The following is a 14832-nucleotide window of genomic DNA, read 5'->3' on the forward strand; positions in this document are numbered from 1 at the left end:
TCCTGCTGGTAGCAGCATCCAGCAGAGAGAAAATCGAAACCTGGTGTGTCACATGCCCAGGGGTCTCTTATTTGGGGTTGGCAGGAACACTTATCTTATATGGACTCACATTCACACAGCTACTGTTACTGATGAGAAATACAAGTCAGGGAGATGACAGATGGGGACCTGAGGCATTCAGTGGAGAAGAATGACGTCGAGGTTAGTTTGGGGCAGGAGGTGGCTTTACAAAGAGAATAGACAGTTTCATCTTCTATTATTAATCAGTTTTCAAAGTTCAGGGCTGACTCCCTTGCCTAGCATCTGTGTTGGGCAGAGACTGGTGCCTAAGTCAGTTCCTGCCTGAGCAGTTCAGCCTCAGCAGGTCAGCCGTCAGCACTGAGAACAATCCAGAGGCAAGACAGCTTCACAAGAAGGTAGCCTGTCGACTGCCAGGTCTCAATGCTGTAGCACAATTTCAGCTGATCTCCCAGAAAGCTGCCCGGGGAGGCAGGCCCACAAGTGTGCAAGGCTGTCAGGGGTTGCTGCCTTGCCCTTGTGGTACCTCTTTCTGTACAAGAGATTTTTGAGATTTGTGGATTTAGACAAGTCACCAGCTCAGTGCCCCATGATTTCAGTTGTGACAACCGAGCCCTGTGCTGTCTTTCCATTTCCTGTGCTTTTGGTTTGAAGCCTGGCAAACCCAGTCTATGAGACTGATGAGATAATGGGCATCCTGATATGAAGATGAAAAAATCTTCCCTTCAAAGCATGGTTGGGTGATGTAAAGATGGAGCCCTGAGCCTGTCTCAACCTGTACCCAGGGGTTACAGCTTTTGTTAAGATTCCTGAGGTCTCTATCTAAATGGTCAGATGGAATAAAGCACAACAGGGTGTCATCAGTTCCATCATAAAGATGAGACACAGAGGGGAAAAGCTGTTTCGGGAAAAAGTACCATTGTGTGACGGACTGGGTCACAAATGGTCCTAGAGCACAGATTGACCAAGAGTTTGTTTACCTGCGGGCCTCATGTTCTAAGTTTTACTGTAATTAACTTCCCCGTGGGTTTATTTCCCTGCTGCTTTTTCCAAGAAATGTTACTGTTCTTTTAAAATAGATGTTCACATGAATGTATGTCTTGCTTTTAAAAATATTGCACTGTTTTTATTTGACTGTGGTCAGAACAGTTAGCATGAGATTTTCCTTAAATTCTTAAGGATACGAGACATATCCTTAGCTCTGAGTACCATGTTGGATAGCAGACCTCCAGAGCTTACCCACCTTACGTGGGGAACTTTATGCCCATGTCCACCTGCCCCAGCCCTAACAACCACCCTTCTGCTTTCTGTCTGTGAGTTTGACTGCCTCAGATACATCATATAACCGAGATCTAGCAGCAGGTTTTTTTTTTTTACCCTTAGCTGAGTTATTAGTGAAAAAGAAAAAGCAGGCAGGGTGAGCAGAGAACAACCTGAGGCTGAGAGCCTTGGCCCTCGGTACCGGGCCGGGTTGTTGGCTTGCCAGCAGCTGTGTGTTTCTTGGCTCCCCACCTGCTTTCAACACACAGAGAGACCTGCTGCGACCTTGGAGGGGATAACGGTGAGGGACAGGGCTCCTTGTGGGCGGCTTCCGTGGTGTCCTGCGAAAGACCTTTAATTGGCTGGCCAGAAACACAGCTACACAAGAAGTGTTCCAGCAAAATTTATAAATCTCCAAATGGAAGCAGTTTGGAAAATGAATAATGCTGTCTGAAGAGAGAACTTTGGGAAGGACAGCTGGCCTTTGAAGCAGAGGTTCTCATCTTAGTCTCATAGCAGTGAGGACTCCCTTGGGATGGGTCCCACATGCACACAGCAGGGCCCAGGGCTCTCGACCAGCACCTCAAAGGCCTGGCCTCATGCCAGTGATGCAGAGACTGGCCGCCTGGCCTGAGCAGCTGCCTCTGCTCTCAGCATCCGCATCTGGGAAATGAACGGAGTCGCCCTGGGTGGGCTCCATGGGTTACCTTCCAGCGCTGGTCTCTTTGGTTCCCCCAAACCGTACAGCCCAGTTGTCGTGAAGATAGGCAGCCAAGGTGCCCGGTTCCACTGGAGGGTGCCAGCTGCCCTGTTCATGGCTGAGAACTTCCTGTGAGCATCCTTAGTTGAGGCCTGCTGCTGTCTGCCTCCCCTCCCTCCTGCCCCCACAGATCTGTGGAGAAGCAGGGATACAGGACTGCAGCGGCTAGAACGTTGGTATTTTGGGGAGTGCTGATAAAATGGGCCCAGCAAGAAAAAAACCTGCCTTGAGAGAGAGAGTGCAGTGTTAGACACAGAGCAGCGGGCGGGCGGAAGAGGCTCAGTGAAACTCTTCCTTGCAGATTTATCCAAGCCTGGCATGTCAGTGGAGGAAGGTGTTGGCTCCCTGACTGAATGGGTGGGAATTAGAGGGGACACATGACCCCCTTTGATACCACTTATACCATTGTTTACATTTTCCCTCCAATATGAAGCTCAGCAGGAGGGCAGCGTATTTCATTCTACCCAAAGGGCAGTTAAGGATCTAAAATGTGTTTGAGACTAATTAATCTGACACCACAAGTATCTTATCAGCATCGTGTGCCGATGAACAAAGGTTATTAATAGAACACTTTCCTAAGTGAGCCTCTGCTGCCCAGAACACGGGGCTGGGAGGGGAGTCAGCAGGAGCGGTCACAGGAGGTAAGTGGGCCCAGAGCTCTTTGATGGACCGAGTGGGGCCCTTGGAGCATCTCTGCACTTCCCTCCAGGGTGACAGGCTCCTCCCGGGATGACGGGTCTCTGAGTGCATGTGGGTGTGTGGCTGTCGGGAGTTGTCCGGATGCCATTTTCTCATCTCCACGTGTTGTGCCTTGCAGATACTGGGTTACTTTGACTATGCTTTCACAGCCATCTTTACTGTTGAAATCCTGTTGAAGGTAACAGCTTTTTCATGGATCCTTGCATACACTAACGCAGCAGTAGCAATAACGCTGGCAATTCTTTGTTTACCTTCCAGATGCTAGGTTATGCAGATTATGTCTTCACTGGTACTTTTGCATTTGAGATCGTTTTAAAGGTAACAGGTATCACAGGAGTGTGTTTCAGGGGCCTGCTCCTGTGTGTGACACACGGCCAAGACACGTGACGTGCTTTTGGCTCTTTTCAGTTTTTGTCCTCTGTGATCAACCTCCACTTTTTTTTTTTAAACCAAAGGATTTTTTTCCTGTAACCATTCAACCTTTTGTTGCTGTTTCTTCAAAAAACCTTTGAATGCATGTGGGAGCTACTTTGGCTTCCTAATAGTGATTCGGAATTATATTTTGCTCCTTTTTTTAATATCCTCTGAAATTTGTCAACTGACAACAGATCCAGTGCTGTGTGTGAACTTTCTTCCACCCTTCCTGACCTCGAAGTCAGAGGAAACGCCTTCCTCGTACAGAGGAAACGTCTCTCTTGTTTCTTTGACTGCATTATGTTTTCAATGCCCGGAAATAGTAACACACTATTTTCTTGCAACAAGATTTGCAAGATAACATGGGTCTCTCTGTGTTAAGATATATCTGTTTTAATGGATGGGCTTACATTTACACAAACAAAAAGAGCACCCTCTGGACAGGGTGCCCAGAATGTACTGCCCATGCATGAGCTGCCAGTTGCCATTGCTGCATGTGGTTTGCGTCCTGGTTTTGAAGGCCACCTTGGGTGAGCCCATCCTCCATTTCTTTGGACTCGGAAGTCTGGAGACCCACAGCGGACATCCCAGAACCCCAGACTTGCCCAGGGGCATGCATCCTTGAAGTCCTGGGACAGTGTGGCCTGCAGCATCTCCTGGTGGGGAGACCCTCAGGGAAATGGGGACTTGTAACCACAAGTTTCTTTAAACCATGTTAGGGTTTTTTTGTGTCCATCTCAGGACAAAAAAAACAAGTATTTTCATGTAGCCTACTGTGGAACTTGGGCTCTTTACAAAATCTTCTGTAAAATAAAACCTCAGTTAACATTCCAGGCAATAGAGTATTTAGTTACTTTCTGTCCTTCTCTCTCTTTTTTCCTTTGGCTAATGAAAATACTAGCACAATACTGACCAACCAACCTCTGTTGAAACCTTTGTTAAAAATCTTAGATGTTTGAGTTCATTTTCCTGCCATCAGGTCAGTAAATGTGGTTGAATGTGGTCCGAAGTGAGATGCTGCCTGGATCGGTGAGCAGATTCTACCACCGTCTCCATGGTGACGGCCATTGCAGCAGAAGGCACAGGGTGTGGGGTGCAACAGTGCCCACCTGGCCTGTGCTCCATCCCAGGTTTTCTTTTTTTGGTAATTTGCCGTCTCCTCAGACTGAATTTGGAAATGTCATCCTTACCCTGTTAGCCTGGTTAATTGAGGTTTTATTTTCCTTTCCACATTTTTAAGTTGTTCAATGAAGTGTAGGTACCCTTGGGCTTCAGGGCAAAGAGATACAGGTTTATTTAAAAGAAAAAAAAAACCCACAATTACTTCTTTTCACTTTTTGTGTATTTGCCTCAGTGACTTAAATCTTCCAAATCAATCCTCATTTTGAAGAAATCTTAGAGAGTGGAAAATAAGCTAAAACAAGAGGGATTCTGAAAATGGAGAATCTCTGAGAAGCAACTGACATTGAAAGGGTGGTTCCTGATAGCCTGGGGAAAGTTTGAAAGGCTGTTTGGTTACTGGGTTACATTTGAAGTGGGCTTTTTGTTGTAGTTTGTGGGTCAGAGGATTGATTATTGGCAGTAACATGTGGTCTAGTATGATTAACTCCCAGCTCTTCCTCTCCTGTACTTATCTGAAAATTCCCCCATCTTTTTAAAAAAATAAGCAGTAACTCATGTGTTTTTCAGTTTTTTCTCTGGGGCATTTCCTCACTAAGCTCATTACTTAGGAAGCTCAGTGGGCGCCTGCAGTGTGGGCTCCGGGCACTTGGGGCATGGCTTAGAGAGCCGGTGAGGTACGCGTGGCAGCTTCTGAGCCCCACTTGGCATGTGCCAGAGTGGCTGGACTTACAGGAGCCCTTGGAAAAGGACAGATCACTTGGGACTGTTAAGAGCAGTATGGGGCCTGGGGAAATGAAACCAGTTTCTTTGTCAACAGTGTGTGTGAGGCCAGGGCTCAGGCACTTCTAGCCCCACTGAGAAGCCTGAGTTGGAGCAACATGGGCTGTGCTGGCATCTCAGAGGGGCTGGAACCAGAGTTTTATGGGGAAGCCAGGTTGTCTGGGCAGCGATTGCATCCTGAGAAGCCTGGTCACGTGGACCACCCCTGAGGCACAGCCTATGGACGTGCCAATGATATAGTCATATTTGAAATTTGTCATCGCCATAATGAAGTCCCAATTGGTGTGTTCTTTTAAAATGTGTTGGGAATCAACTGCCCTTTTTTCATTTTTGAACAAAGCATTTAGTTACTCTGCCCTGTTGCTTTGTGTTTCTGGCTTCCTAACCCACACTTGTTCATAAAGTCATACTTTGCTCAAGATTTTGTAAAGAGCCCAGGTTTCTTTTCCCCTGGAGAGAAAAACAAAGAGAAAGAAACACTATATCACTTATGATTCTTCTCACAGATGATGACCTTTGGCGCTTTCCTCCACAAAGGCGCTTTCTGCAGGAACTACTTCAACTTACTGGATATGCTGGTCGTTGGGGTGTCGTTGGTGTCATTTGGGATCCAGTAAGTATTCTGTGTGTGTGTGTGTGTACACAGGACTGTTGGGCAGGCAGGTCTATGTGAGGGGCTTCCCTGGTGACTCAGATGGTAAAGAATCTGCCTGCAATACAGGAGACCCGGTTGAAGTCCCTAGGTCAGGAAGATCCCCTGGAGAAGGGAATGGCAACCCACTCCAGTATTCTTGCCTGGAGAATTCCATGGACAGAGGATCCTGGAGGGCTACAGTCCGTGGGGTGGCACAGAGTCAGACACAACTGAGTGACTAACACTTTTATAAAGCCTAGGCATCCCATTAAAGGTGGCACTCAGCTAACTGGAAAGCTTCATTTGTGCCCATACCAGAACGCACTGTGACAACGCGTGCCTCCTTGTGCTTCTGTTTTTCTGTTTATGCCGTTCGCTGGGCTGTGCTCACTGTTCTCTGATTTTTTTGTTTTGGTTTCAAAAGAGGGTGAGGGAAGTCTGAACTAGGAGGGAGGGCAGCTGGGCTCTAGCCTGGGTTCTCCATGGGTCCTTCAGGTCCTGGGGGGCCTCCTTTCCTGAGATCTCCATTCCACTTCTGAACAGGAAGGGTAGTACGAGGTAGCCTCTTTAGCCCTTCCAGCTCGAGGATCAAAGGCTTCTTTCCTCTCCAGGATAAATCAGTTGCTATTACCCTTTTCTTCCAGTCTCTAAAATTTTTATCTGGGAAGGGCAAAGCTGCAAGTTAGAGCCTCAGGGCCTTTCCATGGCGTTGAGTGATTTCTAGTGGGGAATAGCCTCAGCTTGCCGAACCTGAGGGCATGGGGTAGAGGCTCCAGTGGGAGCGTCTAGGAGTGGCCTTGCTTTCCTGCAGACTTCAAAGCACTTCTGCTTGGGTGCTGACCACCAGTTCCTCCGTAGAAGAGCCCTGTGTGCACACGGCCTCTGAACTAAAGGTGTATAAGAGGTCCTGTCCCCATCAGAAGATGAGGACCCCTGCCGAAGCTGCCCTGTGCTAACCCTCTCCCTCACCTCCCTTCTGTGCCCATTGTGGGGAGCCGTATAGCCGTAGCCTAGACAGACATTCTCACGAGTATCTTTGCAGCTCCTGGGGGCTCCCGGCTGTGCCTGGCTCTCCGCCCCCACCCACTGCCTGCTGAGGGCTCGTGCTGCAGCCACACTCAGCCACCTGCCATTCTCCACCAGCCGCAGCCTCCCTTCTAGGGCCTGCGTAGGTGCTGCCCCCCTTGGCTGGAGCCCCTTCCCCGTGTGTCTAGGTAACCCCATCACCCCTAGGTACTCACCTGGCTATCACCTCCAGGGCGCCTTCCCAGAGCGCCACCAAGGCATGCTCCCCCGGCTGCCTTCCCTCTGTTGGCACTCCTGCACATTGGCTTGCAGTTGCCCATCTCTCCCACCCAGCAGCAGCCTCCTTGAAGGCCAGGGAAGCCCAGCATCAGAGCCGCACAGCAGGGCCTCCGAACTTAGAAAACCAAACCAGCACAACCCGGCTAGGTCACACCTCCAGTAGACATCAGGTGGGAAGAACCAGGCGCACCCAGAGTCGCATCTCTGCTGCATCAGCTGGGTGACTCTCAGGGCTCCGTGAGTTCTGATCCAGGACTGTGGTGGAGTATGGACGGGAAGGAGGAGACCCGTCCTCCTGTGGGGCTGTGGGGAGAGATTGGCTGTGCTCCACGGGGTCCCACCATCATCTCACTGCAGTGAAATCATCTCGCAGCGTTTTACCGACTGTGATACACTCTGCTTTCTTTCTTTCTTCTGCTCTTCCCATTAGATCCAGTGCCATCTCTGTTGTGAAGATTCTGAGGGTGCTAAGGGTCCTGAGGCCACTCAGGGCCATCAACAGAGCGAAAGGACTTAAGGTTTGGATTCCTCCCCAGGCTGGGCTAGCTTTGGTCAGGGTTAGCTGTCATCACTGACTTTTCTGGACCAGAGCTGGGCTGAGGCCTGATGGATTTTTCAAGTGGGTTTTGGATTAGAAAAGAACATTTCTAGTCAATGAGGCTACCTCTCCCAAGCGCTGGTACCATTTTAAAAATTGCTATTTTAAAATTTTTGTTAATTTAAAATATTTTTCTTTATCTGACTACTGTCATACTTTATTTTTTCATTATTAATAGTATTCCTTTGGGTATAGTTCAGTCTTTAGCTCTGTTCTTAGGGAGTTTGTACAAAAGGCCAGAGGGTCAACATTTTCCCAAGTCGTCTTATGGGGTGCATAAGAAGGGCTTATGTGCCAGGCACTGCTGTGCCCCATGGCTCTTCTTCTACCCTAAGCTCACTGCTTTGAAGGAAACCAAGGAGCGGCTGCTTACAGGGCGTCCCTCCCCAATGGACACGATGCACTGAGGGGAACTCGCCATAGATCACTGCCTGCACGACAAGGCATAGAGGACTGTCAAGTAGGAAACTCATAGAAAAATGCACATAATCATAGAAAATCTTGACTGATATTAGTTCACCCTGTGGCTAAAATAGCACAGGCAAGTAACGGCCCCCTGTCCGCTCCCCGCCGCTTCTCCCCAGCACGTGGTCCAGTGTGTCTTCGTGGCCATCCGGACGATTGGCAACATCATGATCGTCACCACGCTCCTCCAGTTCATGTTCGCCTGCATCGGGGTCCAGCTCTTCAAGGTACAGGGCAGGGCCCTTGAGCACGGAGCCGAGCCCATCTCTTCAGGGGGAACCAGAGTTTGACTGCCTGTCTGTTTTGTGTCCAGGGAAAGTTCTATCGCTGCACAGACGAAGCCAAAAGTAACCCCGAAGAATGCAGGTGAGTGTCCTGAACGTTGTTGCTGTTTAGTCGCTAGGTCGTGTCAGACTCTTCATGATCCCAGGGACTGTAGCCTGCCAGGCTCCTCTGTCCAGGGGATTCTCCAGGCAAGAATACTGGAGTCGGTTGTCATTTCCTTCCCAAATCAGGGGTTGAACTCGTGTCTCTTGCGTTGGCAGATTCTTTATCACTGAGCCGCCCAGGAAGCCTGTCCTGAACGTGGGAGTGGGGAATTCGGAAGAACAGATAGAGAGCTTCGAGGATTTGTTCATATTTAGTGTCTCTGAGGGTTTTGTGGTAGAGGACCAGAGTCCTGAGAGCTCAGCTTGTAGCTGGAAAGATGGAGGAGTTGGTTTTGAGGTGAAGTTCACAGAGCATGAAATTTACCTCTTCAAACTGCACAGTTCAGTGGCATTTCATACAACTCTATTGTGGTACGAGCGACACCTCAGGCCAGTTCTGAAGCTTTTGATCACCCCTAAAGAATAGACACATGGGAAGTCCCCCACCTTCCCCAGTGCTAAGACTCCGCACTCCTGATGCAGGAGGCTCAGGCTCAGGTTCATTCCCTGATCAGCGAGCTAGACCCCATATGCTGCAACTAAGAACTGGTGCAGCCAAATAAATAAAAAAATGTTTTTTGGTTTTAAAAAGAAAAGAAGCAAGGATTCCTTATATTTTAAAAAAGAGAGTGAACGGACTGATGACTTTTGATGTTTGGTGTAGAATCAGTAAACTGAGTGGTGGGCACTAAAACCTAAAATAACAATTAGCTTTCCCTACAGCCACGTATCCAAGTTTTTCCACAAACCAGAACTCAGAGCTCAACCTGCTGGAGTCCAGGATCCGGCCCCCTCTGCTGACTTAGGTCCCAGGCTGCTTCTCCCCACATGCTCCCCTCACCTGCATTTTGGTCTCATTTTCATTCACAGTAATGGTGACAGGAGAGAGCAGGTGGTAAATACTCATTCCTCTTGCCCCAGCTCATCCACGTGACTCTGAAGGCAGACACGGAACCACAGCCTGAAGTGCTGAGACCTTAGCGTAGACGTTCTTGTGTCCCTGTCCTGAGATGTCGCCGGCCACGGCTGGGCTGCCTGCACTGGGTGCTCACTGGGCACTTCTTTTCAGTGGTCGGTGCTCTCAGAGAGTTATCTGACTGCCGTGTGGCTGTGGCTGTGGGCTTCGGGGGCCCCTGTTCACACCGTGGGTTGGGGGGCGGGTTGCCCACGGAGGTGATGGCACAGAAGCCTTCCCATCCCTCACTATGTCGGCCTCCTCGTCTGTGGAACAAAGATGCTGGAACCCTTCCAGAAGTGAAATTGTATGAGAAATACTGTGTGCCAGCAATTACAGAATTGTTTTGGAAAGAAAACTGGGAATATTGTTAATATCAGAAAAGGAATTCGATTAAAACTAAGAGATAAGAGGATGCCTGGGCTGGTTTCCCAGAGCTGTGGAATTCCGCACGGCCAAAGCTCTTGGTTCTTCATTGCACCCTTGGAGCCCATTGTAGGAGGGATGGTTCTTGTTCAGTAGTTCTCATTTGTGATTAGGCACGTGCTAGGTGTCTGCTTGGTCGCTCTGGAGAATACTCGTTTAACTAGTTATTTGAACCGTGGAGTGGACTGAACATAGGCCAGGATATGGAGGAGGGCAGCCTGTGCTGTGCTCAGATCTGTGGCCTGGCTGTGGACCGAGCGTGATGGTGCCCGGGGTTGGGGAGGGATTGAGGTGTCAACCCATTCCACATCCAGCTTGGGTGACCCCACCTCTTTTCCTGTCTAGGGGGCTCTTCATCCTCTACAAGGATGGGGATGTCGATAGTCCTGTGGTCCGTGAGAGGATCTGGCAAAACAGCGATTTCAACTTTGACAACGTCCTCTCGGCTATGATGGCTCTGTTCACAGTCTCCACGTTTGAGGGCTGGCCCGCGTGAGTACCAGGACCGTGTGTCTCCTAGGGACGCCTCCGCTGCTTCGCAGGCACCCTGGGCTAAGCCGTCTCTCTGGGAGCGAGTCCTGTTGCTTTTCTCCAGCTTTGCAGGCCTCTTCTCTGACTTTGTAACTTTGGGCCACTTAGCAGTCACTTCCTGATACACAGGGCCCCTCTGTCTGACTTGGTGAATGATTCACCTCTATGGGCAGCTGCCAGGACTCTCAGATTTGACAAGCTGGGATGGGGTGAGGGGGGCATCCCTGGATTGGAATGGGGAGTCCCCAGAGGCATTTTTCAGGCCAGCCCCTGTGTCGCCCCATCAGTAAAGCCATTACGCTCTCCTAAAGAGGCCCTTGATAGTGTCCCAGACTGCTTGTTCGTTCACTCCGAGTCCTATATACGCACCAGGGTGTCGTGTCTTTCATTGATGCACTCAACTTGGTCATTCATGAAGTGTGCTCTTGATATTAGCTCTCTGCAGCACACTGTATTAAGCCCTGTGGAAGAAACGGAGCTGTCTAGACATGGTTCCCTCTTTCAAGGCCCGCATCTAGTCAGTGTCCTCAGCCAAGCCAGGCAGGAGAGGCCTGGTGCATCAGTGACATGCAGTTCAGGGCCCCGAGGAGTGACTTGGGTTCTGACGGGTGGCATAAGAAAAAGGGAAGGAAGTAGAATACCAAAGGAGAGTGTCTTACACCTTTCTTGTTCTCTGCTCTCTGATGGCACCGCAGCTCCTGCCACCAGAATATACATACATTGATGGTGTTCTGCATGTCAAGCTGTCATGCCCAGAGGAGCTATGCAGGGTGGATAGGCTGGCAGGACCCTGGATGCGTGGAGTGCCTGCAGAGTGAAAGGACAGTTGGGTGGGGCTTGGCCCTAGGAGGAGGGGAGCATGGGGTGAGAGCCTGCACTCTTAGAGGCACTGGCTGTGGCCTCAGATTTTGAACATGGCACTTTAGCAAATCTGATGGCAGGAAAATGAATGAGCTTGGGGCTCAGGGCAGATGGGCTCCACTCTGACTCTGCCCCCCCAGGACCTTGACCTTGACCTTGGACACTGAGACCCCTCCCTGAGCTTCTGTAAGACAGGACTGCAGTATGTCCACCTTTGCAGATGGATGCGCAAGCATCTGGCACAGGGCAGCGTGCAGTTAGTGCTCAGAGAGGCTGCATCTGCGTGGGGACGGGCGTGAACTGAATTGGAGGCTGCTGCAATAATTTCCCCTCCCCCTGCTCAGAGTCCTGCTTGGCATGTATTTCCCTTAGTGCCTGTTTCAGTCTGGGGAACCTCTTATAGTTCTTTGGAATTGCCCTGGCTGCTAACTCGTGCTCTTGTGTTTATAGCCTTCAGTTCCACCAAAGCCTTGCATGTGATGTCCTTCCTCTCTCTGTCTGTGCCTAGAAAGGAGCATTATTCAATACTTGTACGTGTTTCTTGGTTCTCAGAGCGATCAGTCTACAAATACATCCCAGGTGCTCCCTCCTCCCCCAGGTGCTGGGCTGCCTGGCCTGATGCTCAGGAGGCTTCCTGGGGGACCACCGTGTATCCAGGGGACTTGGGGTGGGCTCCTAGTGAGGGCTCCCGCTGTCAGTGCCCCCAGAGGCACTCAGAAGGCAATGGGGCTGGTGCTGACTGATTCTCTGCTCTCCAGGTTGCTGTACAAAGCCATCGACTCGAACGGAGAGAACGTGGGCCCCGTCTACAACTACCGCGTGGAGATCTCCATCTTTTTCATCATCTACATCATCATTGTCGCGTTCTTCATGATGAACATCTTCGTGGGCTTCGTCATCGTCACGTTTCAGGAGCAGGGAGAGAAAGAGTATAAGAACTGTGAGCTGGACAAAAATCAGGTTAAAGTCACACACTGTTTGGGCTTCCGTCCCTTGAGCTAAAGAGGACTGATTGCTCTTTTGATGGCTTTCCCCACATGCAGAGCAGGGTGCCCACCTGCTCTCTGCCCCTGGGGCTCAGACCCTGCTCAGAGCATACTCTCAGCCAATCTGAGTCATCAGGATTGAGAGTTAGTTTCCCAGAGACAGATGAGGAGGTAATTTTTAAATTTACCCCCACATGTGTGTGAGAAGCCAGAATACCTTGGCCGCCTGGTGTGGTCGTGACCTACCTGTGACAGCTCAGCGTCATGCAGGGTGGTGTGGCCTGGGGACAGAGAGCATCCCCTGATACTTGCACAGTCCCTGGCAGGGCATAGCCTTGAATTTTCTCAACCTTGGGTCTATTGATGCTGGAGGCTGGATAATTCTCTGTTGTGCTTCCTGTGCATGGTTTAGAAGCATCGCTGGCCTCTACCCACTAGATTCCAGTGGCACCTGCACCGCCCCCCATTCTGCCTGTTTTTGGTGACAACCAAAAACATCTTCAGACATTGTCAAACGTCCCCTGGTTGAGAACCACTGACTTGGAAGGAAGTACCCTCTCACAGCACAGGGACAGTTGCTAACTTTAACCTTGAGACCAAGATTGCACTGGCACCACTCTCCCTTGACCCTGCACCTCGTTTTCACCAAGCTCACAGACACGGGGCCCTTTGGCTCTGCTCGCTGGATGACGTGAGAGGGCTGGGAGACTGGGACTGGTCGTCTTCTCCCTAAACCTGCTCTGTGACTGTGCGTGTGCCCCCAGTCCTGTCTGGCTTAGCTCCCTTCTCTCTTTTAAATTGAGGACATTACCGAGTTAACTTTCAGCCCTGAAAAGTAGTCTGTGAGATGGAGATAGTGTTTCCGGAGTTTGCCCCAGGCCCTCTATCAATAGCCATCTCGGTTTGATGATTACATAGTGAGCAAGGGTCATATGCCAGCCCGGGCTTCCTGGGGGGAAGTGGCTGTGCGTGGTGAGACCGTCTGTCTCAGGCTGCAGCATCCCCACCAGGGGAAACACGAGGACCGCTGGGTTTGCAGGGAGATGTCAGTCTCGTCGGGTGCACCTGCAGATTGTATCAGCCACAGTCTGAGGGAGGCCTGGCCCAGCTCTTCACCCTCCTGACCACCGCCAAGGAAGAAGAGCATCAGGGCAGGACCCAAGCAGCAGCCGAGCTCAAACTAGGTCATCACAAGGTCCCAAAGAGGCTCCGATCAGGGGTCCCAAAAGGCAGTATGTGAGGTCACAGCAGAGCCAGGCCTTGGATGGAGAGGAGCCTGTCCGAAGTCAGAATCCAGAGACAGAGCCGACAGTAGGGGTCAGTGAGGGCCCAGGAGCCAGGAGGGTCTGATGCTGAGCTGAAGGCTCTCAGGGCTAGAGGCTCCTCTATGCCGGCTGCACGTGGCGCACTGGTCTCAGCCCCCACGTGAGTGCCTGGGGCAGTGTCCTGGCTATCATCACAGACCATGTCCTGGGGTTCTGAGATGAACTCAGTGAGCTCCGGAGCCTCAGAAGTTCTCAGCAGACTCTCAGCTCACTCACCACTAGATGCTCAGGGTTAACGCTCTCGCTCTCCTTCTGGGCGATGTCTTGTGTGGGTCCCTCCTGGAGCAGCCAGGGACCTCCAGTCTCAGGGAATCAGCCCAGCCCCTCTGATTCTTGAGGATCTCCTTGCCTCTCATTACTTGGCTTCTTTTCCTGGGCAGGAGAATTCCACCAGCATTGAGGAATGGCAGGCAGAGATGGGGAGCGAGGCCTTGCATCTCTGCTTAATGCACTGCAGGACCTCAGTCTTTTAATAAGTAAAATGAAAGCACACTGGCTGCTCCACTTACCCTCCCAGGCTGCTGTGAGGAGCGGATGAGGTGATGGGTCTGGGGGTCCATTGTCAGTGATGCTGAGTGGTACCCTTGGGGGTTGCTGTGGCGGTTTCCCGTCATCCATGGTCCTTCCCAGTAGGTGTGCACTGGCTTTTCAGGGCAGACGAGAACTGTGTCCTTCTTCCATAGACGTGCTCAGGACCCCCGTTGCTCTTTTCTGCCGTTGCAGCGTCAGTGTGTTGAATACGCCTTGAAGGCACGTCCTCTGCGGAGATACATCCCCAAAAACCCCTACCAGTACAAGTTCTGGTACGTGGTGAACTCCTCGCCTTTCGAATACATGATGTTTGTCCTCATCATGCTCAACACACTCTGCCTGGCCATGCAGGTAAAAATGGAGACAGCCACGCGGATCACATGTGGGCCTTCAGCGCAGCCCCACACCCCAGATCCTGAGGGTGGAATGCCGCCCCCTCACAAGAGGAAGGCTTTGCTTTTCTGATGAGTCTGGGCTGCAGTTTGGCCAGACTCCCATTCTGGCTAGCAGTTGCAAGGGCAGGAGTTTACAGGCACTCTTTTGCATAAGAGACTGATTGTATGTACATTGTGACCATCAGTGACATTTCTATGGAGCCTTAGCATGGCCTTCCAGTCTGTAAACCTTTCCTGTGGGCTCCTGTGGCCAGGGAGTGGGTGAGGACTCAAGCTCTGTCAGTGTGGAGTTGAAAAGACAGGGGATTCAATCCTGACTTGACTCCTCAGCCCCTGGGT

The 14832-nt window shown here is 50.8% G+C and overlaps 1 protein-coding gene across 1 annotated transcript in view; it reads left to right on the plus strand.

Annotated features, from left to right (window-relative positions):
• CACNA1D (calcium voltage-gated channel subunit alpha1 D) overlaps positions 1-14832 on the plus strand; it is a 352772-nt gene that overhangs the window by 280478 nt on the left and 57462 nt on the right. The window contains exons 22-29 of the mRNA XM_052644541.1: positions 2856-2915; positions 5560-5666; positions 7423-7510; positions 8175-8282; positions 8369-8421; positions 10210-10356; positions 12015-12216; positions 14291-14449. Coding sequence (XP_052500501.1) covers positions 2856-2915; positions 5560-5666; positions 7423-7510; positions 8175-8282; positions 8369-8421; positions 10210-10356; positions 12015-12216; positions 14291-14449 — 924 coding nt within the window. The remainder of the gene's footprint in view (positions 1-2855; positions 2916-5559; positions 5667-7422; positions 7511-8174; positions 8283-8368; positions 8422-10209; positions 10357-12014; positions 12217-14290; positions 14450-14832) is intronic.

The sequence above is a fragment of the Budorcas taxicolor genome, chromosome 1, assembly GCF_023091745.1.
Source record: "Budorcas taxicolor isolate Tak-1 chromosome 1, Takin1.1, whole genome shotgun sequence".
In the NCBI taxonomy this organism is placed as follows: Eukaryota; Metazoa; Chordata; class Mammalia; order Artiodactyla; family Bovidae; genus Budorcas; species Budorcas taxicolor.